At 37.1% G+C, this 25,075-nt stretch overlaps 2 protein-coding genes and 1 pseudogene across 4 annotated transcripts in view; 2 read left to right on the forward strand and 1 right to left on the reverse strand.

The window, feature by feature from the left end:
* BMPR1A (bone morphogenetic protein receptor type 1A) overlaps positions 1–25,075 on the forward strand; it is a 175,402-nt gene that overhangs the window by 48,757 nt on the left and 101,570 nt on the right. The window lies entirely within an intron of this gene.
* On the forward strand, positions 6,106–9,325 carry LOC112305530 (SEM1 26S proteasome subunit). Its single transcript, XM_024561302.3, is given in 2 exon segments — positions 6,106–7,784; positions 7,787–9,325. Coding segments are annotated over 2 exon segments (174 nt in total). The 5' UTR covers positions 6,106–7,682; the 3' UTR covers positions 7,859–9,325.
* On the reverse strand, positions 12,274–13,306 carry LOC112305383 (high mobility group protein B1 pseudogene; annotated as a pseudogene).

The following is a 25,075-nucleotide window of genomic DNA, read 5'->3' on the forward strand; positions in this document are numbered from 1 at the left end:
GGAGTGTGTCTCCAGTCCTCAGTCCTTATACCTCTTTTTTAGTCTTACTTATTCCCTTGTTGATCTTATCTGACCTTAATGCTTTGAAACCATGTGTGTGTTGACAATGCTCAGCTATTTAATCTCTTATCCTGAACCCTTCTCCAGAAATGCATATTTATACTATACTTGGATGTCTAGTAGGCAACTGATCTGTATGCAACTTTTCCTAAAAGGAATTTACCATTCATTCTCTCACTAACTTAACACGTCATTCTTAGGATGGCTTCTCCGTCTCTGAGAATACTAAAACAAAAAGTAAAACTGTTTTACTTTAAATATCTTATTAATCTACAAGTTATTTTGATCTAAGGAAATGGGGCTCAGTTGGTTTTTAAAGCCTGATGGCTAGCCCGTTTTTCAACAATCTTAGTTGAATAATCTTTTAATTCTTTTGAAATGTAATCTTTATTATTCTGTGGATGATATGAGAATTAAAAAATCACAAATAAAAACACCTTTTAATGATTGCATTGTAGATTTCACACTTTAAACATGCATGTTATCTCAATTCAGAGCACACCCATGTGAAGTAGAATAACCAATACTGGGTTTTTTTAAAAATGGAATAATTAAATAAATTGAATAAGAGCACAGAAACAAAGTCATATTTTAAATCCAGTGTATAATAGACCAGGAACCACACACCAGTGGAGGAAGTGATCACTAATTAATGTTTGGATACTTGGATTTTAGTTTGAAAAAAAAATTAACTTTTATACCTTAAAAACCAATAAAATAAATTTAAAGTGGAAGGCAACAGTGGCGTATGAAATATATAACCAAATAGAAGCTTTTAATCCAAAATAAAATATATAGGTTTGTTGGATAAGTACTTAGGTTAAGAGTAAAAGGCAGTGAACAGTTAGTTTATGTGGGTAGAAATATTTAGCAAATCATCACATGTAAAAATATTGCCTTTGTTTAATCCCGATTAAAGGCATGGGGAAGTGAAATGATCCCAAGATAACACTACACATCTGTTAAAAGGGCAGAGTTAAGTGTTGGTAAGAGGAAATAGACAGTACATGTGTTTTTCCAGTATCATAAATTGGATCAGTCTAGGGGAAAAGAATTTGACTAAACACATATTTTAGGGGAAAGGGAAGTGGTGTACCACGAGGCTAAGGGTTTGATCTTAAAATTTTTGTTATTGACGGCATATTATATCCCTACTCTACCTAGAATTTGTTTCAGGGAGCCTTGGCATAAGGTGAATAAACTAGTGAACTCAATGCAGAATTTCTTGGTGCTTTTTTAGTGGTTACTTTTGCTTTAATAAAATAAAAATTTAAAAAGTTCCATTCCATCAATGCATACATTGAACCAAATGTATTTCCTATAAAATGGGGAATGGAATTAATCATTTTTATTTGGCCGAGTTGTGTAGGGTGAAATACTTGTAGGCTTTCTCTTATCACTAGCTTCATCCTAAGCTTTGCCTCATTTTATTATTCCCACAGTTGAAATACAAAAAAAAAAAAACTGTTTATAAATGATACTTCCAGAGTTTAGGAGGCAGTAGTCTAGAGTTGTATTCAAATATTAGTCTTGGGCCTCGAGAGGAGACACAAACTCCTGGAGGCACACATGGGTAGTTTTAAATGAATTAATTTTCAGACCTTAAACTTCCATATCTGCTCTTTATTAAAATTGTATTTACTTTGAACCAGTCTTTTTAGCAGTTCTTCTTTCCCATATTCCTTTCCATCATTGTGTTTTTCTATTTTACAAAAGAATGGCATAACTCTTCCCTTGCTCCTACTCTTACCATGATTCATTTGCCTTGTGGTGGAAATACCTCAGGAGAATAGGATATCAAGACAGTTCCAAGAGACCAAGCCAGTGATGCTGGGACAATTTGGATATCTAGTTGCAAAAGAATGAAGTTGGACCCCTGCTTCATACCATATGTACAAGTTAACTTAAAACTAATCAAAGATCTAAATGTAAAAGCTAGAATTATGAAACTCTTCTTAGAAGAAGACAGATGCGAGTTTTGGGGGTCTTAGGTATGATATCAGAAGCACAAGCAATCAAAGGAAAAAGATAAATTTGACTTCATCAAAATTAAAAACCTGTGTCCATCAAAAGGTGATATCAAAGGAATGAAAAGATAAGCCACAAAATGAGTGAAGATATTTGCAAATCATATGATTGATAAGTGACTTGTGTCCAGAATACGTTAAGAACACTAACTGTATAAAGAAATATATATAGTTGTAGAAAAGAATAAGTAACAAACAGAAAAAAAAAAGCCCCTGAATTTAAAAGCGTACAAAGGATCTGAATAGATGTTTGTCCAAAGAAGATGTACAAGTGGTCAATAACATATATTAAAAGATAAATGGTCAATATCATTAGTGATTAGAAAAGTACAAATTAAAACCACATGAGATGCCACATTCACTAGGGTGGCTGTAATAAAAAATACAGATAACAAGTGTTGGTAAGGATGTGGAGAAATGAGAACCTCATACATTGCTTGTGGGAATGTGAAATGATGTAGCTGCTTTGGAAAATAGATCAGCAGTACCTCAAAAAGTTAGAGGTAGAGTTACTGTATGATCCAGCAGTTCCACTCCTAGATGTATACCCAATGGAATTAAAAGAACATGTTAATAGAAAACTTGCACATGAAAGGTCACAGCAGCATTATTTATAACAGCCAAGAAGGGGAAACAACCCAAATGTCCATCAACTGATAAATAGATAAAATGTGATCTACCTGTACATTGGAATATTCACCTATGAGAAGAAAAGAAATGCCGACTCATGCTGCAACAAGTATTAACTTTGAAAACATTATGCTAAGTTAAAGAAGCCAGTCACAGAAGACCACATATTGTATGATTTCATTTATATGAAATGCCCAGAATAGGCAAATCATAGAGAAAGTATTTTAGTTAGGTGGAGGGGGAAGTTGGGCATGTTTGCTAATGCTTGTTACTAGGGTTTTTTTAAAGGGTGATGAAAATGTCCTGGAATTAGATATGGTGATGGTTGTACAAGTTTGTGAATATGCTAATAACCACCGATTTTGACACTTAAAAATGAGTTTTATGGTATGTGAATTATTTCTTCAAAAACTAACACCACCTCAGGGACCTCAGCAGTGGCACTTCCAAGTTTTGGTGTTAGTATCCAGAAAGTAAGTAGTTTAATCTTTGGATAACATATCCAGTAATGGTTTCCAGTTTTGTTTTTGCTTCTAACAAAATTGCAGGATTTTTCAGTTCCATTATTCACACATAATCAAATTGTTGGCTGCTAAGTCATTAATAAAATTCTGGATGGTAAATCATTATGGGAGTTCTCAACAAATAACTCAGAAGGAATTTTTAAAATTATGCATCTCTACTGACAAAATCACTTCCATTCCCATTTACCTATTTATATGAACAAAATTTCTCAGTGATTTCTTAAAAAAAAAATCAGAAAAGTGGGGACTATATTGAATCATCTCACTTTAGCAATACTTATTCAAACAGATGAATGAACTAATTGGAAAAAAGCCCCATCCATCTTATTAACAAACACAGTTCCAGTAAAAATTTTACCTCTAATGTTAATGATTTATCAAATCTTTAATATGACTGTCACTTAAATCAATTATATATGTTAATAGTAATGGTAATTGAATGCCAAATAAATTTTTAAACACTTAGAAGTTATTTATGGTCAGAGGTAATTTTAAAAAGATTTCCACTTAAACCACAAATATGTATGGCTGATTAATAAAAGGCTTTCAAACATAAAATTTATTACATATAGGGCAAGTGGAGTGAAAAGATGAGCTCAAAAAGAAAAAAAAACATGCAAAATTGCTTTAAAATGGATCATGGTGGGTGTCAGATCATAATGGTATTTGAATTCTCTTGAACAGATTTGAGTCATGTTATACTTACTTAAAATGTTGGTATTTACAATATACCAAAATTCTTTGCAGTTATCTGACTTGTGAAAGATTTTTGACGTTAAGTTAAAAATGTATGAGGGATTATGTAGGTTTTCACAATTATATTTGGGGATGCTCAAGCCAGAAAAACTATTGACCAGTAGTTGGGTAAGTCCCAGGTTTGAATTGTTTGTTGCTTATTGGTTGTGTAACCTTAACCTCTCTAAGCAGTTTTCCCATAACCAGAAACAAACAAACAAACAAACATCTCTCCAGGCAGTTGTGAGGATTTAAATAAGGTCAGGTAGGGAAAATGTTTAGCATAGCACCTGGCACTTAGTACTAGTTACTAACATATATTGAATGATTATTGCGTACCAGGCACTTTTCAAATTGCTTTACACATATTTTCTCTTTAATCTTCCTCAAATCTTTGACATAGAAATATTTGTCTTGCACAAAGGGGTTACACAAGAGGCTCACGCAATGGAAAGCAATATGATTTACTGGTTAGGTGCATTGGCTCTGAAGTGCAAACACCTGCATTTGAATTCTGTTTTTACCACTTATTAGCTCTGTGTGGCCTTGCTGAGTTTTATAATGGTCTGTATTCAGTTTCCCCATCTGTAAAATGGTATAATACTAGCACTAAGTCAAGTACTAACATTCACTACTATATCCAACACAGTTCCTTGGCAGATAGTCTTTGAACTATATTCAGTACTTCAAACCTTGTTCAATAGATCACTGTCGCCTTTCTGAAAACTCTTCTGTTAATTCTGTATAATCGATCTCATTCTTTTTTGGTCATCACTGCAGTCTTTTCCTCAATAACCTTACGTCCTTTTATCATCCTCCTAACTTACACATCTGTATACACATGCTGGTATGAATGAGGCAAAAGAAAGTTAGTTGGATCTGCATTTTGGGATTTCAGAATTTTGTATTGACATTTGACTTGCTGGGAAAGGAGGAAGAAGAGTTAAAGGTATGTAGCATTGGGTCAAAATGTCATTAGCAACAAAATCAGTTTATAGTAATGGGTACCTGTAGTTTTATTTTATCTATACAGGGAGCAGAATTCCTGATTATACATTTGCTCCCTCACAGATTGTTTTTTATATTGTAAGAAACTTTTCAGTTAATTTAAAATATAAAATAGTCAATTCTCTTAGTCTGTTCAGGCTACTATACTATAAATACTATAAACTAGGTGGCTTATGAATGACATAAATTTACTCTTCAAGTCTGGAGTCTGAAAAGTTCACAATCAGGGTGCTGGCAGATTAGGTATCTGATGACAGCTCATTTGCTGGTTTATAGATAGCCATCTTTTCTCTGTATCCTCACAGGGCATAGAAGGAGCAAGGGAGTTCACTGGCATCTCTTTTATAAGGGCTCCAAACCCATTCATGAGAGTCTACCCTCGTGACCTAATCAATTTCCTCCCAAAGGTTCCACCTCCAAAGCATCACCTTGGGCATTAGGATTTTACATGAATTTTGGAGGTACACAAACATTCAGTCTCTAGCAGTCAGTTATATAGTATGGTTGGTGTATTGGTTTCCCATGGATGCTGTAAGATAATTTTGTGCCAGCACAAATTTTATAGCCTTACAGGCTTGTCCAACACAGGATTCACCAGGTAACTGCTGGACTGTATTCTTTTTCTGGAGGCTCAAGGGGAGAATTTGGTTCTTTGCGTTTCCTGGCTTCTAGAGGGAACCACAATCCTTGGCTCATAACCACCTTCCTCCTCATCTTCAAAGCCAACAAGGTCTCATCTCTCTGACCCTTTGTCATCTCTTTATCTCTCTAACCAGTTAGGAGAGGTTCTCAGCTTTTAAGGAATCCTGTGATTAGATTGAGCCCAATAGGATAATGTCCCCATTGATAAAAGCCTTGTAACCTTAATGACATCTGCAAAGTCCCTTTTGCCATTCAAGGTAACATATTTGTGTATTCCTGGGATTAAGTCTTGGATTTCTTTGGGGGGACTGTTACTACTACCAGGGTTGGTTTTTAGTCATTACATAACATTACACTGTCTTTTAATTTTGATAAATGTAAGGATTGCACGAGTGGTCAAGTGGGAAGACTTGGAGTTGGAGCTGATGTGTATTAGCATTAAGGTTATTTACTTCTGAACCTGTTTCCTCTCTGGTAAAATGAGGATAATGCTTACTAGTACATATTGAAATAGAAATATTAATTGAAGGCTGTAGACTGGAGTCAGGTGACTTTTACCAAACTTTTTGTGACTGTCTCCACAAAGCAGTTTGTGACAACCTAACTGTTGTGAGTTTCAAATTATAAATGTAGAAGTGCTTTGACACTCATACAAATTACCGTATATAAAATTTTGATCATACTAATTTTAAATATCTTTTAAAAAATTTGTTAGTGGTGAAAATGTTCAATACATCCTTTGATACCTAGCTAGCAATTTTTTTCAGGTTTTTATTGTTTTCCATTTTCAGACTTATTTGTCTCCTTTATTAAATTAGAATAAATGAAAATATAATAGGAGAATTAAAATATGTAACTTTCATGAATTCTTTTAGCCAGTAAGATTTAAAATTCAAGTTTATTTAGATTGTTTGCATTCTTAATTATCTCCTCTTCTGAAAACTTCTTAGGAGCTAATAACTATCTTTGTTGTAGAAGCCCATCTTGTATTAGTAAGACTAATTATGGGTAAAACCTGAGCTGCCTTTTTCAATCTTGGTCATACCGTTCTCAGGTCATACCTCTCCATGCCTAATTTATATTGGGGCCATGCAAATATTACAAAAGAAAACTAATCCCTTCATTTAAATATTTTTAGGGTCAAATTTATCCCAGTTTCTACGAATGCAACCCAGTGGCTATTTGGGAGGGATGGACGGTGTGTTTCCCATCTTGACTGTGGAAATCCTAAAGAAGACAGGAACTCCCTTGTAACCTAGAGGTGTCCCGCTTTGCTTGCCCTAGGAGCTTTCTCTATTGGGCCATGGGGCATCCCCTGGGATCCCACCATCCTGCCAGGTGTCCTCCCAGAGGTCCTAATGAGAGTCTACTGACAGAAATCTAAAAGGCTTGAGAGCTGGATTGCTAGTTCCTGTGCTCTATTTGGAAACTCCGAATTCTCTGAACATCATCTGCATAGTTCATGGTCCTAATGTGTGTCTAGGCTGCGGAAAAATGTAGGGAGGGAACCACTCCAGCATCCTTAAGCAGTTGCCTATAATTCTAAAGATCCCAGACCCACTCCTCTAACCAGGTGGCCTGAGTATGTGTCCATTCCTGTATTCTCCATCTACAGAGACCTTTATTTTCCTGTAAGCCTTTTAGGTCTGGGGCACAGGGGGTGCCTTACTAGCAAAATAGTTTCTGTCCCTGTAAATACCAAGAGGGGTTCTGAGATGACCTTATCATATAAAATGACCATTTTCCAAATCGCAAAGAGGACACTTGGGTATTCTGATTTTTCCAGAGCTTTGAGAAATTGTACCTGAGTCTGAAATCTCCCCAGAAGGGACCTCGAGAGGTGTCTAAAGGAGGTCCCCCCTTCTCACTGAAGGTGGATCTCATAAGTGAGTTGATGGCCTGAGAGGGGAAGTTAAAATACCCCTATAGAGGCAAGTAAACCACTTTAGAACTTCAAATTCACTAGTTTAGTGGCAGCGGTGGAAGTGGCTGGGGTTAGGGCAACTGGTTCCAACTCTCCTATTGGACTGAGAGGTTTGGGGCGCAGAGGGTTGCAATGTCAGAGAAGCAGCAGCTGGTAGCCTTGAGTCTCCTGGAGGGGGATGACAAGTTCAAGGAATTCCCTGCAGAAGACTGGACTAGTTTAGATGAAGATGAAGTCTTCATGTCCATGTCTGGGAGGATAATTGGGATGATGACAGTGTAGAGGATGACTTCTCTAATCAGTTATGAGCTGAACTAGAGAGCCATGGTTATAAGATGGAGACCTCATACTATCCAGAAATTTGTTGAAACAACCTAAACTTGAACTCTTTACTGAATTCTAGGACAGAGAATCCAGGATGGGACATTTTAAAAATGCTTTTTGCAATGCCCGCTTGGCTTTACTTTTGTAACACAAAAAAATAAATGTTTTGATCAACTAGTTGGGTAAGAGTGGCCCCACGTGGCCATTTCTGGTAACAAATGACCAGTGGGCACTTATTAAGTGGCTCTGACCAATGTTGCTGCTGGCAGTGGTAGTATATACTTGTACATGCCAAATATGGGAGTGACTCATTCCTGCAGCTATACTTAGCAATGAGACTATTAGTGTCACTGAAATAGATATTCTGGGTACAAGTACAGCAGGAACCCTTTCTACACAATAGGCAAGCAGGGTACAGATGCAGGTATAAAGGCCAGAAGTCAGCTAGGGAGGACAACCATAACTGTCTGTAGGTCTGACAAGCAAATGGAAGTCATAGTGCAGACAAGGCGGTACTGATAGCCTGTTCGGGTCAGGCTATGCCTATGGGGAGGTGGCTGAGTGGTGGAGTTGTGTCTTGTGGTTTTTTCAGTGTGCTTGACAGGTGTGCGGACATTTTCTTTCTTTTTTTAATTTTTATTTAAAGATTTTATTTATTTTCAGAAAGAAAGGAAGGGAGGGGGAGAGAGAGGGAAAGAAACATCAGTCAGCTGCCTCTTGTACGTCCCCAGCTGGGGACTTGGCCTGCAACCCAGGTGGCATGTGCCCTGACTGGGAATCAAAGCAGTGACCTTTTGGTTCGCAGGCCAACGCTCAATCCACTGTGCCACACCAATCAGGGCTGGACATTTTCTTGAACCTCGTATGGACTGAATGCTAACCCCAGTCTGTAGCCAGGTTGTCCTCTCACGGGAGTCTTCAAGCAGTGGGTGCCCTTATGGCTTTTAACTGCCCAATCCATGCTCACAATTTAGCAGCTGATCTTCTGTTAGAGGATGTCAGACTAATCAAAGCAGAATAGAAACACACAATCAAGAGATGGCAGTAGAAAAGGAAATCCCCAAGTGCCATGGCAGCAAAAGGGGCTTACCACTCCGGTGTTGTCTTTTGGCTGCTTCTCCAAAAACTGTCACAGGCGCATGTAACCAGGTTCTTGGTGATCACGAACAAAGAATTGAACCTAACACACAGAATTTTGGGCAGAGAGAGGACAGATTTATTAAGCAATCATACACTCCACAGAATATGGGAGCAGACCAACTTGAGCAAAGATTGGCCCTCAGCAGCCAGAGGGATTGTATTCTTATAGTGGGGATACTTCCTGGTTAGTTTTGGTGAGCTTTTATCACACATGATCTTTAATGATTTTGCTTGACTGACCACTCAGGGAGGGGTAACCACAGTGATAATTTATTGTAATGCTATTTTAATGAAGCAGGGGGTCATGCAGTGGTTGGTCACTAAAAGCATCTTCTCCACAGGTGTAGTCATGATTCATCATGATTCAGCGATTTTCCAGGAAGCTTAACAGTCAGTCTTAGTACAGGATATCTGTTCTATATTGATGTCCTTTGTCCTAAACTGGGGTGCCTTTGGAGTTTTCTTATTCCTGACTATCTCCTGTCTCACTAATATATCAGTATGGTTATATTACTTCAGCATTATCAAATAAAATCTTTGTAAATGGTATATAGTAAATTGACTTACCAAAAAATTTTGTGAAGATCATTTACTTTCACGTTGATTATGATACAGTTTCTGAGGCACAGCTATAATCTTTGACCTCTTAGGCAAAATATAATTTTCATCCCCTTAACTTACAATTTACAATTTCTAGAGAAAAAGTTTTTAAAAAATGCTGATGGGGGAAATAATCCTTGGGACTTCTTTGTAGATCTGTCAATGTTTGATTTTAATATTTGCCATACGAACATGCTTTCCTAAAATGTATGAGTAAAATTATAACTCACAATTGTTAAAGTACATATTTTCCCCAGCATCTTACTTTGAAAACTTTTAAATTGTAATAAAATTTGAACAGATATAAATACCCATTTTAACTATGTTCACTTGTTAACATTTTGCCTCATCTGCTTTCTCTTTTTCTGTTTATAAAAACATACACCTTTTCTGAGCCATTTGAGGTAAGCTACAAACATCTTGACACTTCACTCCTCAATATTTTAATGAATGTATTCTAAAAATAAGGATATGGTAATGTAGCGTTTAGCTACATTATCATATCCAAGAAATGCAATATTAATATAATAATATTATGTAATGTAGTGTCCTTATTAATATTTCCTTTATTTCCCCCCAAAGCATACTTTATAGCTATTTTGATTTTTTAAAAGATTTTATTTATTTATTTTTAGAGAGGGGGAAAGGGAGGGAGAAAGAGTGGAGAGAAACATTAATGTGTGGTTGCCTCTTGCACACCTTCCCACTTGGGACCTGGCCCAAAACCCAGGCATCTGCCCTGACTGGTAATGAAACCAATGACCCTTTGGTTTGCAGGCCAGTTCTCAATCCACTGAGCCACACCAACCAGGTGGCTATTTTGATTTTTAATCCAGGGAAACAATCTAGGACTATCAGTTGCATTTGGTTGTCATATTTCTTTAGTTTTCTTTATTTTAGAATAAGCCACTATTTGCACCCCACCACCACTTTCATCCCCTCACCGTCACTCATTACTAAATTTTTAATGATATCTCTAGTTTTTTTTATAGGTTACCCTGTAGTTTACTCTTGGTATTTTTGTATTTCTTGACTAAAGTTAAATATTTTTTGACATGAATACTATACAGAAGGGTTGTGTATTTTCCATTACATTATATTAGGAGGTGAAGTAAAAATTTTTAATTTTATAATAGCTTAGTATTTGTTTTGATTTAGTACTGCTAAAGATTTGTGATATCATGTCTTTAAATTTCAAAATACAGTTTTATACTGCTTTACTTAATTTTTTTAAAATTATGGTTTTCAATGCTTCTCTGAGTCTAAGAGTTTCTGCCGGCCATCTACCCTTTCCTCCAGGCCATTACCTACCTCTGGCTCCTGCCCTCCTGGTCCAACCTTCGATCTGTTTAGTAAGAAGGTGCCTGTATCTGGCAGAGTTGGTATGAGATGAAGAGACAGTCCTTCCCTGCTGCCAGGCTAATCAAGAGTTTTGGCCAGACCTTTTGGCCAAAAACTCACTGAGACAGTGAGGATTCAGACACAGACCACAGACTATGATGCTAAAATGGATTGATAAGGAACTTAGTGATTTGGCCCATCACTCTCCAGCATAATGTTCTGCAGGTCCAGTTGTAGATGATATGTTTCATTGGCAAGCCACAATTATGGGACTTAATGACAACCCATGTCAAGATGGTGTATTCTTTTGCCAGTTCCTTTTCCTACAGACTACTGTTCCAAACCACCTAAGGTTGCATTTAAAACAAGAATTTATCACCCAAATATTAACAGTAATGGTGGCATTTGTCTTGATGTTCTAAGATCATGGTGGTCTCCTGCTTTTAATTATTTCCAAAGTTCTTTTATCCATTTGTTCACTGCTGTGTGATCCAAACCCAGATGACCCCCTAGTGCCAGAGATGCACAGGTCTACAAAACAGACAGGTAAGCATAACAGAATATCTCAGGAATGGACTCAGAAGCATGTCATGTGATGCTACCTTACAGTCAGAATAACTTGCATTATAACTGGAATAAACTTTAAGTTACTGTCCCTTTTTTGATTTTCTTTTCTGGCTCCTCCCCTATCAGACCTCATCTTTTTTTTTTTTAAAGATTTTATTTATTTATTTTTAGAGAGAGGGGAAGGGAAAGAGAACGACAGGAGAAGAAACATCAATATGTGGTTGCCTCTCACGTGCCCCCTACTAGGTACCTGGCCCGCAGCCCACATATGTGCCCTGACTGGGAATCGAACCAGCGACCGTTTGGTTCGTAGACCCGTGCTCAATCCAGTGAGCTACACCAGCTAGGACTAGACCTCATCTTTTTTAATTTTATTTTTTGTTTATTTCCCTCCATTCATGCACATGGTCATCTGAGAAGACTTAAGTTCTTCCAGTTTTGGACAATAACCACTTTTAGAAACTGTGAGGTAGTTATAAGAGACAGTTGCCCAAGATTCAGAATGTTTTTAAAAAATGGAGCATGTGTATTATGTGGCCAGCGTCTTTAGTTTAACTTGGGCATAAGACTAAAACCATTCTTCTCTGCTCTAACATGCTGAAGAATCAGCTGAACGGGAGGAAGATGGATGCTCAGTTGTCACATCAAAGGAAGCAGAATTGTTCTCGCAGCATCCACTATTTTATTTATTTATTTATTTATTTATTTATTTATTTATTTATTTTACTAATAAAAATTGTATTTACTTAGAAGCATTCAGAGTGTCAACAAAACAGCTGCAACTTTTTTTTTTTTTTTGCAATTACAGAGTGGTATTCAGTTAACAGAACAACAATTATTTTGCATAAGCTGCATCAGAGACAACCGAAGATGAAAAAACTACCATCCCCATATATAACTAATTTGTGCTGTGCACCAACAAGAACCTGCTTTAAACTTCCATGCCAATTTACAACTCCCATACTGTACCAGGCAAGGTTAGTGGCTATTGAAAATACCACCAGGACTATCTAAAGACACATTCGGTAGTGTGTTAACTATGCAAAAAAGACACTGTACAGTTTAAAAACAAATCTTACACAGCCTTACATTTCAATTTTTTTCTTTAAAAGGAGTGAGTTGTATACAGGGGAGTTAAATGCTTTATAGACAAGGAAAAAAAACTGCACTAGAACCAACTTATGTATGCATCATCATCATCTTCATCTTCATCTTCCTCCTCCTCCTTTTTCTTGCTTTTTTCAGCCTTGACAACTCCCTTTTTTGCAGCATCAGGCTTTCCTTTAGCTTGGTATGCAGCAATATCCTTTTTGTATTTCTCCTTCAGCTTAGCAGCCTTCTTTTCATAAGGCTGCTTGTCATCAGCAGCAGTGTTATTCCACTTCTCTCCCAGCTTCTTCGCAACATCACCAATGGATAGGCCAGGATGCTCTCCTTTGATTTTTGGGCGATACTCAGAACAAAACAAGAAAAAGGCCGAAGGAGTCCTCTTGGGTGCATTGGGATCCTTGAACTTCTTTTTTGTTTCCCCTTTAGGAGGAATATTAAGTTTTCATTTCTCTTTCATAACGGACCTTGTCCGCCTTTGCCATGTCTTCAAATTTTCCTTTCTCTTTAGCAGACATGGTCTTCCGCCTCTCTGAGCACTTCTTAGAAAACTCTGAGAAGTTGACTGAAGCATCTGGGTGCTGCTTCTTGTGCTCCTACCGGCAAGTTTGCACAAAGAAAGCATATGATGACATTTTGCCTCTCGGCTTCTTAGGATCTCCTTTGCCCACGTTTAATTACTTTTCCTCAGCGAGCACAGAGTCGCCCAGTGCCCGTCTGGCTTGCACTTGCCCCGGCGCTGTCTCTATGGAGCTCAATGTACTGCAATGGCTATAGCATCCACTATTTTAAATCTAAGGTTACATGATATACTTTATGCTCATAACTGATGTGGCTGGAGAATTGGTATTGAATTTATAGCATCAGCAGAACAGAAAATGTGATATATTATGCATGTCAATAAAAGAATGACCTGTTCTTGTTCTACAGAGAATGGAAATTAGAAGTCAAACACCCTTTGTATTCCAAAATACAAAGTGTCTCAAACATTTTGTAATTTTCATTTAAATTGTTAGGAGGCTTGGAGCTATTTTACTCTATTATATCTTCCAATACACTATTTAATATAGCACTGAATAAATGATGCAAGTTGTCAGTGGATGATTCATTTTTCTTTTTTTAAGAAATATTTTATTTTTTTCTTTTAGAGAGTGGAAGGGAGGGAGAAAGAGAAGGAGAAAAACATCAGTGTGCAGTCGCCTCTCCAGCACCCACTACTGGGGACCTGGACCGCAACCCAGGTGTGTGCCCTGACTGGGAATCGAACCAGCAACCCTCAGTCCACTGAGCCACACCAGCCAGGGTGATTCTTTTTTCTTCAGTAAGATTTCAAAAACATAGGAAGTGGTATAATAGACATCTGTGTACCTAGCACCCAGATTTTAAAAATACTAGGATTTAACCATATTAAATAATTACAATAAAAATTTTATTCTAAAATCTGTCCTGCAGCCCTGGCCAGGTGGCTAAGTTAGTTAGAGCATTGACCTGTACACCAAAAGGTTGCAGGGTTCGATTCCCAGTCAGGGCACATACTTAGATTGCAGGTTTGATGCCTGGTTGGGGCACATACAGGAGGCAACTGATCGATGTTACTCTCTCTCCCTCTGCTATCTAAAATCAGTAAACATATCCTTGAGTGAGGATTAAAAAAATTAAAATCTATTCTATAAGGGCATAATGTAGATATACAGAGAAGTAATAATAAATGGATGTCTGTCCCAACCTTTATCTCAAGAAATGTGATGACATCTTCGCACCTCTCCAGACCTCAGGACAGTGACTTCTCTCTACCCACCAAAGAACCATTATCCTAAATTTGGTATTATTTCATTACTTAAGTATTCCCACTTTTGTATTTTCTTTTTAATATACTTTTTTTTTACTCTTTCCTGTTTTTGAGCCTCATATGATTAAATTACACTGTATACATGTGTTCTTCTCGGACATTTTTTTGGTCCAACATTATGATTTTAAGATTTTGTTCATGTTGACATACTCATCTAAGGTACATTTCTTTTCACTGGTATGTTGTAATTCCATTATATGAATATATTACAATTTACTGTTTTCGGACACTTTAGTTCCCTCTAGTTCTTGCTGTTAAGAAAATGATGATGTAAATATTCTTGTACATGCTTTCTGGTAGATAGTTGCAAAATGTTCCCTGTTTTTTTTTTTTTTTTTTTTTTTTTTTTTTTTTACCTAGAACTAGAATTTTTGGCTCTTTTGGTATGTACTCTGTCAACTTTCCTAGGTAATGGCAAGAAATTTTCTTGTACACAGTTGTACATTAAGCCAAATAAGTTCAAGAGGAACAGGTTTGTTAGAGGGTGAAAAAACAAAATAATGAGTTTTGTTTTGTGTATTTTGAGTTTTAGCATCTCATTAGAAATGTTGAGTAGGCATTTGTGATGTGTTTACAGCTTTTAGCTCCATCCATTTTTGGTTTTTTTCTGGGTTGACTCATTCAAGTGTCTCATTTTTTCCTTCTCCTTGAAGTAGTCTAAAAAAATTATTTTATGCCCTCTGGGTATAAAAACTGAACACATCTTCTATTATGACTTGGTAATTTTTATGCTTATATAATAGTAATTTAAAAATAAAATAGACCTTGAACCACAGAGCTAGTGGTTTTCTGGTTCTCAGGGATGATACAAATGAAAAAGGTGCAAAGGTAAATTCTAGGTAGCTTTTAGCAAGGAGAAAAAAAGAACAAAGAAAGGATGCAAGCTAAAAATAAACAAGTAATGAAGTAAATAAATAGGTAAATAAATACAGCACTATTCTGGGACCACTTACAAGTGGAGCAAACAGCACTATGTATTAATAGTCCCTCATGATTTCACTATATTGTTGTAATGTAACTCTGTAATTGGTATTCATAATGTTAATCCTAAATAACTCTTTATACTTCATTTGAAAAGGTGTAACAATGCACATTTAGAAGAATTGTTGAACCCTATACAATCTAGAATCATTTCCTGACTATTCCTGATAGTAGAAATTTCTGTTTATATGTAGTGAAATTATTCAAAGAATGTGCTACATGCTGCTTTTACCTGATAGCTAATGAAAAAAATGATCTAGTGATAATTTCTGAAAAGTATACAGGAAAGAATATGAGTGATATAAATTTCTCTACTGACTAGTTTGGATTTACTTGGAAAGGGAAAGATGTATCAAGGAATTTAAACTTATTCTGTGATTATTGTATTTTTGTACTGTTAATTAATTATAGAAAACATTAAAATGAAAATATGGAAGTTTTCATGCTTCATCATCAGGAAGAGAACATAAGGATTATTTGGGGGTTCATTCTGCTGCAGGTAGCTGCACCAGACTTGCATTTACTAACCATAGAACAAATTGACACTCACACAGGAATAGCTGCTGCTTCCCAGAGTTCTGGAGTGAGGGATACAAAGGGAACTGAAGATCCAAAACTTGGTCTAGGAACTGCTGGTTTCTTTAGACCTCTATTATGGGGACTGTTCATTCCTATAGGCTACTGGAAACCAGTAGCAGAATTGAAGTTTCTTAGCGGATTTGAAAGGAATAATGTAACTTGAATAGTCTTGGAACAGTTATTTAGTTACTCAAAATCTAGTTTAAAGCAGGGGTATAAAACACATTTTTAGTGAGGAGGATTTATAAAATTTTAAATTCTGAAATTATTGTAGATTCATAGGAAATTGCAAAAACAGTAAGTAGAGGTCCCTTGTACCCTTCACCTCCCCATACTACACATAGTACAATATCAAACCAGAAATTGACATTGGTACATTTTATATGTATGGTTCTGTGCCATTTAAATATAGATATATATTGTGTAACCATCACAGCATTAATAGGTTCCATCACCACAAAGGTCTCCCTTGTGCTAACCCCACACCTGCCTCCTGTGCAACCATTGATCTCTTTTCTAGCTCTATGATTTTGTCATTTTTAGAATGTTTTATAAATAGAATCATATAGTGTGTGATCTTTTTTCACTCACCTAATCCTTTGAGATTCATCTAAGTCACTGTGTGAATCAATAGTTCATTTCTTCTTATTGCCGAGTAGGATTCCATGGTAAGGATGTACCATAGCTTGTTTAACCATTCACCTTTTGAAGGACATTTTGTCTTTTCTAGTTTGGGGCTATTAAAAATAAAGCTGCTGTGAATAATCATGTTCATTTTTTTGAAATGGGTGCCCAGGAATGCAGTTGGTAACTTATAAGTATATATTTAGAGCTTTTTTCTCCCCTAATCCTCACTCGAGGACATATTCACCAATTCCAGAGAGAGAGGAAGGGGGAGAGAAACATCAATCGGTTGCCTCTGTACGCACCCCGACTGGGATAGAACCCATAACCTAGTTATGTACACTGACCAGAACTGTACCCACAAACTTTTGGTGTACGGGACAACGCTCCAACCAACTGAGCAACTTGCTCAGGGCTATATTTAGTTTTTAAAGAAACTTCCAAACCATTTCCCAAAGTGTCTGTGCCATTTTACATTCCTACCAGCTACATGTGAAAGATCCATTATATTCACATTCTTACCAGAACTAGGAATTGCTGCTTTTGTATTTTAGCTGTTCAGTAAGTGTATATATATAGTGTATAGTAAGCATAGTCTTAATTTGCATTTCCCTGATGGCTAGTGTTGTTGGCTGTATCTTTTCATATGCTTATTTGCCACACAAATACTTTCTACTGAAATAGCTCTTCATAATCTTTGCCCATTTTCTAGCTGAATTATTAAAAATTTGAGTCCTGAGATTTCTTATATTTTCTACATGAGTACTTTGTCACACATACAGTTTGCAAATATATTTTCCTAGTCTATACCTTGTTATTTCATCATCTTTTTTTAAAATTTATTTATTGATTATGCTATTACAGTTTTCCCATTCCCCCCCTATAGTTCATGTCCATGGGTCATACTTATAAGTTCTTTGGCTTCTACATTTCCTACACTACTCTTACCCTCCCCCTGTCTATTTTCCACCTATCTATGCTACTTATTCTCTGTACCTTTCCCCCCCCCTCCCCCCCCACTCCCCTATTGACAACCCTCCATGTGATCTCCATTTCTGTGGTTCTCTTCCTGTTCTACTTGTTTGCTTAGTTTGCTTTTGTTTTTGTTTTAGGTATGGTTGTTAATAACTGAGTTTGCTGTCATTTTTACTGTTCATATTTTTAATCTTCTTTTTCTTAGATAAGTCCCTTTAACATTTCATATAATAAGGGCTTGGTGATGATGAATTCCTTTAACTTGACCTTATCTGAGAAGCACTTTATCTGCCCTTCCATTCTAAATGATAGCTTTGCTGGATACAGTAATCTTGGATGTAGGTCCTTGCCTTTCATGACTTGGAATGTTTCTTTCCAGCCCCTTCTTGCCTGTAAGGTCTCTTTGGAGAACTCAGCTGACAGTCTTATGGGAAGTCCTTTGTAGGTAACTGTGTCCTTTTCTCTTGCTGCTTCTAAGATTCTCTCCTTCTGTTTCATCTTAAGTAATGTAATGATGATGTGCCTTGGTGTGTTCCTCCTTGGGTCCAGCTTCTTTGGGACTCTCTGAGCTTCCTGGACTTCCTGGAAGTCTACTTCCTTTGCCAGACTGGGGAAGTTCTCCTTCATTATTTGTTCAAATAAGTTTTCAATTTTTTGTTCTTCCTCTTCTCCTTCTGGCACCCCTATAATTTGGATGTTGGAACATTTCAAGATGTCCTGGAGGTTCCTCAGCCTCTCCTCATTTTTCGGAATTCTTGTTTCTTCATTCTTTTCTGGTTGGATGTTTCTTTCTTCCTTCTGGGCCACACCATTGATTTGAGTCCCAGTTTCCTTTGCATCACTATTGGTTCCCTGTACATTTTCCTTTGTTTCTCTTGGCATAGGCTTCATTTTTTCATCTGGTTTTCGAACCGATTCAACCAATTCTGTGAGCGTCTTGATAACCAGTGTTTTGAACTGTGCATCCGATAGGTTGGCTATCTCTTCCTCCCTTAGTTGTATTTTTTCTGGAGCTTTGAAGTGTTCTGTCATTTGGGCCTTTTTTTTTTTTTTTTTTTGTCTTGGTGCGTCTGTTACTTAAAGGGGCGGAGCCTTAGGTGTTCCTGGGGTGGGACGGGGTAACGTTGGTCGCTGCTCTGTGATGCTTTACGTGGGGGAGGGGCTGAGAGGGAGCAATGGCGCCCGCTCCACTCTCCACCGGGTTTCAATCTTCCACTCCGCCACCCACAATCAAACTGGGCCCCTCTGGTGCTGGTTCCCGAGTAAGTGGGCCTGTGCACACTCTAGGCCCCTGTGGGTCTCTCCAACGACCTCTCCCATGAGTCTGGGAGTCTCTCCTGCTGCCACCACAACCCCCACGGGTGTTTTCACTCAGAGCTTTGCCTGGGTTGCATGGTCTGCTTCACTCCCCGCCCTTTGTCCGGTTTATCTGTGCGCGAATGTGGGGCCGTGGGGTGCTACCCGCTGCTCTTCCTGCCCTGTTCTCCGCCACTCTGAGTCCGGCCCTCTCGGTTTATCTGTGCGCGAATGTGGGGCCGCAGGGTCTGCTAGTGGTTAGACTGCCTGCCCTGTTGGTCCCACACTCCGCCAGTCTCGGTCCCGCCACAGCAACCGGAGTCCTCTTCGCCCGGGCTGCCCGTCTCTGCCCCTCCTACCGGTCTGGATGAATGTTTATTTTTTATTTCCTTGGTGTCGGTCTTCCTTGCCGTTTGATTTTCTGTCAGTTCTGGTTGTGCGAGGAGGCGCAGTGTGTCTACCTACGCCGCCATCTTGGTTCTCTCTATTTCATCTTCTTAACAGGGTCTTTTGTAGAGCAAACATTTTACAGTTTGATGGAAGTCAGTAATTTACCATTTTTTTCTTTTGTGAATCATCTGTTGGATGTCTTTCACCATCCCCACCCACCACCTCCAGTCCCCGATAACCATTAATATATTTTCTCTCTATGGAATTACATATTCTGGGTGTTTCATACAAATGGGTTCGTATAATATGTGTCTGGCTTCTTCACTTAGCTTACTATTGTCAAGTTTCATCTATGTTGTATCAGAATTGATCTTTTTATGGCTTCATTTATTTTTATGGCTGAATGATACTTCACTGAGTGGACATATCACAATTCATCAGTTGATGGACATTTAGGTTGCTCGTACTTCTTTGCCTATACTCAGAGCAGTTGGTGTGATCATTTCAGCCCTTCAACTTCCTCATACATATTGTACACACATACAATACTTACTATTTCTGTGCATAGTTTTAAAAAAATACTATAGGAGTGACTTCTTTTGTTTTGTTAACTATACATATATTAGGATATCTTTCTATGTCAGTACAAATAAGTAAGCTATATCTCTTTTTAATGACTGTATGAACTTCCTATTTTTCTGTCGAATATGACGTTGGTGATAACCATCCTTATACAAGTGTCTTTGTGATGCAGAGCTCATTTTACCTACTTTAGGATATTTCTCTTCACTATCATTTTTTTAAAATGCTATCTTGCTTGATTTATTTGTTTTAAAATATTTATTTTAAAAATATTTTTTAATTTACTGTTAGAGAGAGGGAAAGGAAGGGAGAAAGAGAGGGAGAGAAACATCAATATGTGGTTGCCTCTTGTGTGCCCCCTACTTGGGACCTGGCCTGCAATCCAGGCATGTACCCTGACCTGGAATCGAACTGGTGACCCTTTGGTTCTCAGGCTGGGACTCAATTCACTAAGCCACACCAGCCAGGGAGATTTATATATTTAATGATTGATTTTTAGAAGGAGTGGGGAGGGGGGAGAGAGATCTATTTGTTGTTCCACTTATTTATGCATTCATTGGTTGGTTCTTGTATGCTCCCTGACCAGGGATTGAACCTGCAGCCTTGGTTTATTGGAATGATGTTCTAACCCAGGGTCCCCAACCTCCCTCCTTCTGGTCTTTGGACACTGCTCATATTATGCTTGAGCTCTGCTTCCTGTCTCCCACCCCCATCCCTGGCCTGAGCTCCACCTCCTATCTACCCTCCACCCCTAACCCATCCTTGGAAAAATTATCTTCCATGAAACTAGTCTCTGGTCCCAAAAAGGTGGGGTACTGCTGCTGTAACCAACTGAGCTACCCAGCCAGGGTCTTCACTGTCATTCTTAATCAATCATTTATTCAAAAATACACAGTCATACCTTGAGACTTATTACACTTGCTAGAACTTGTGAGTCAGGACGCTGCCCCACAAGAGAAAATGCTTAATCATTTTATACTCTTGGTTTCAGCACTTGTCCTGATTTCTGGAACTAATTAACGACGAGTATTGAGGTACCCCTGTATGGGTTACCTTCTGTTTGTAGTTACTGGACTGTACTTAAAACACAAGTGAAGTTCACTTGGCAAGAGATACAGATAAGAATATTTTGACTTTTGAATTAGAATAGCAAGTTTGAAGAAAGGTAGAAACATTAAGTAGTCTGTCACATTTAGGAAATAGTAAATAATTTAATATGACGAGCAGGAGGCTTTTTGGCAGAGATTGCAGCAGAAGATAAAACAAGTTAAATAGATTGTAAGTAGATTATAGCAATCTGTTAGTACCCTCATAAAAAATTTGGACTTCATTTTGTACATGATTGAAAATTGAAAAATTTTAACATGTATTTTTCTTAATTTTTAGTAAATTCTTAGAGCTAAGCTGTGAATATTTTAGAACATTTTGATCATTGCTCACAATTTCCCACTTCCACACCTTATTCTAGACAGTCACGGTTTTGATTTCTCTCTCTAAATTTGCCTTTTCTGAACATTTCATTTATACTAAATCCTCTCAGTGTAGTTACAGGTTTCTGACTTTAAGTGAAACTATGTATAATTAAACCAATTTTACCATAAGGTAATTGGTATAAACAAGAATTAAGTTCCTATGGCATCTCATCAACATACAATGAAACAACTTTATTAGAGCACCTGCTGTATGTGGAATGATATACCATATTTTCCCATGTATAATGTGCACATTTTTGAGGGAAAAATAAGGGTGTGTGTTTTACATGGGTGGTAGTAATTCTGTATCTATATAAATGTTTTTAATTCTTTTGTTTATGCTGATGCATTAAAAGTGTAACCCTAGAAAGTAATAACGATATACATATGCAAAATAATACCCTGGAATACAATAATCGGTTTTGTTTCTAAGTATGAATACATTAAAAATTGTATTAAAAATTAAAATGAAAGATTTTTTTCCTGAAAGTTTGGGTCAAAAATGTGGATGTACATTATACATAGGAGTGCATTATACATGGCAAAATATAGTAAGATGTGGTGTTTTGCATTTGTCTTTTTTTACTTAGCATGTTTTTAAGGTGCACTCATGTTACAATATGTATCAGTATTTTGGTGTTTTTAATTACCTGTTAGCATTACATTGTATGATTATGTCTCACTTTATGCCTCACTTTGTTTTGGATTGTGTCCAGTTTGGGGTTCTTACACATAATGCTGAGAACATTTGTAAAGAAGTCTTTGTATAGACACACTTTTATTTCTCTTGGATTCCTATATAGGGAATTTTATATCATATGGTGAGTTTACATTTAACTTTATTGTTATTGTTATTCTATTACAGTTGTCCCAATTTTCCCCATTTGCCCTTCTCCGCCCAGCTCACTCCCACCCCCACAATCAATCCCCACACTGTTGTCCATGTCCATGGGCCATTCATACATGTTCTTTGATTAGTCCCTTCCCCTTCTTTCCACCATTATCTACCTCCCACTTCCCCTCTGGCCACTGTCATTCTGTTCCATGATTCCATGTCTCTGGTTCTATTTTGCTCACTAGTTTATTTTGTTCATTAGATTCCTCTTATAAGTGAGAGGAATACAATTGTATTTGGTATTTGTCTTTCACCAACTGGCTTATTTCACTTACCATACTCTCCAGTTCCATCCATGCTATCACAAAAGGTAGGAGTTCCTTCTTTATTTCTGCTGTGTAAATTCCATTGTGTAAATATACCACAGTTTTTGATCCAGTCACCTATGGATGGGCACTTAGGCTGTTTCCAGCACTCAGGTATCATAAATAGTGTTGCTATGAATATAGGGGTGCATAAATTCTTTTGAATTGGTGTTTCAGTATTATTAGGGTATATTCCCAGCAGTGGAATTGCTGGGTCAAAAGACAGTTCAATTTTTAATTTTTTGAGGAAATTCCATACGGTTTTCCACAGTGGCTGCACCAGTCTGCATTTCCACCAACAATGCACTAGGGCTCCCTTTTCTCCACATTCTCGCTAACACTTGTTTGTTGATTTATTAACGATAGCCATTCTCCAGGTGTGAGGTGATATCTCATTTTGGTTTTAATTTGCATCTCTCTGATGGCTAGTGATTTTGAGCATCTTTTCATATGTCTCTGGGCCATCACTTTGTTTTCCTTGGAGAAGTGTCTATTCAGATCCTTTGCACATTTTTAATTGGATTATTTGTCTTCCTGGTATTGAGTCATATGGGTTCTTTATATATTTTGGAGATTAAACCCTTGTCCAGTGTAAGTCCTTTATCCATTTTGAGTTTATTCTGGTGTATGGTGTAAGTTGGTGGTCTAGTTTCATTTTTTTGAATGTATCAATGCAGTTCTCTTAACACCATTTATTGAAGAGACTATTTTTATTCCATTGTATGCTCTTGCCCTCTTTGTGAAATATTAATTGATCATAATGACATGGGTCTATTTATGGGCTGTCTATTCTGGTCAGTTATATGTGTCCGTTCTTATGCCAGTACCAGGCTGTTTTGATTACAGTGGCCTTGTAGTATAGTTTTATATTGGGTATTGTGATCCCTCCAAGTTTGTTTTTCTTTTTCAAGATTGCTGAGCCTATTTGAGGTCTTTTAGGTGTCATGTAAACTTATGGAGTATTTGTACTAGATCATTGAAATATGCCACTAATTTTTTAATAGGAATTGCATTGAATGTATAGATTGCTTTGGGTAGTGTGGACATTTTAATGCTTGTAATTCTTCCAATCCACTAGCATGGTGTATGCTTCCATTAATTTTACCTTACTCAATTTCTTTCTTCAGTGTTCTGTAGTTTTGTGAGTACAGTTCTTTTACCTTCTTGGTTAAATTTATTCCGAGGTGCTTTATTTTTCTTGTCGCTATAGTAAATGGGGTTTTTTTCCCCTTTTTTTTCTTTCTCATAGTTCATTGTTGGTGTTCAAAAATACCATCAATTTCTGAATATTGACTTTGTCTCCTGCTATTTTGCCAAAGTCACTTATTAGATCGAGTAGTTTTTTTTGGTGGAGACTGGGGTTTTCTGTCTACACTATCATGTTGTCTGCAAATGATGACAGTTTCACTTCCTCCTTTTCAGTTCGAATGCGTTTTATTTCTTCTTGTCTGCATGCTATGGCTACAACTTCCAGTACTATGTTGAATAAGGGAGGTGAAAATGGACACTCTTGTCTTGTTCCTGATATTAAGGGAAAAGTTTTTAGTTTCGGCCATTGTGTTTGATGTTGGCAGTGGGTTTCTTGCATATGGCCTTTATTATGTTGAGGTATTACCCCTCTATTCCAACTTTGCTGAGTGTTTTTATCATAAATGGGTGCTGAATTTTATCATATTGTTTTTTCAGCATCTATTGATATGATCATGTAGTTTTTGTCCTTCATTTTGTTTATGTGGTTTATTGTGTTTATTGAATTGCAAATATTGTACCATCCTTGCATCCTTCAGATAAATCCCACTTGATCATGGTGGGTGTATGATCTTTTTAATGTATTTATGGATCCAGTTACCAATATTTTGTTGAGGACATTAGCATCTGTGTTCATCAGCAATATTGGCTTGTAGTTTTCTTTCTTTGTTTTGTCTTTACCTGGTTTTGGAATTAGGATAATACTGGCTTCATAAAAAGGGTTTGGGAGTCTTCCCTCTAATTGAACTTTTTAGAATAGTTTGAGGAGGACTGGAGTTAGTTCTTCTTAGAATATTTGGTAGAATTCTTCTGTGAAGCCATTCAGTTCAGGGCTCTTGTGTACCAGGAGTTTTTTGACTATTGCTTTGATTTCACTAGTTGTTATCAGTCCATTTGGGCTTTCTGCTTCTTCTTAATTCAGTTTTCGAAGATTGTATGTTTCTAGAAAATATATCCATTATACCCAAGTTGTCCATTTTGTTGGCATATAGTTTATTCATAGTAATGTCTTACAATCCTTTGTATATTGTGGTATCGGTTGTAACTTCTCTTTCATTTCTGACCTTTTAATTTGGGTCATCTCTCTCTTTTTTCTTGATAAGTTTACTTAAAGATTTGTCAATTTTGTTTTCAAAGAACCACCTCCTGGATTTATTGATCCTTCGTATTGTTGGTTTAGTCCCTATGTCATTTAATTCTGCTCTGATCTTGATTATTTCCTTCCTTCCACTTGCTCTGGGCTTTGTTGT

This window comes from Desmodus rotundus, chromosome 4 (assembly GCF_022682495.2).
Source record: "Desmodus rotundus isolate HL8 chromosome 4, HLdesRot8A.1, whole genome shotgun sequence".
Taxonomy (NCBI): Eukaryota; Metazoa; Chordata; class Mammalia; order Chiroptera; family Phyllostomidae; genus Desmodus; species Desmodus rotundus.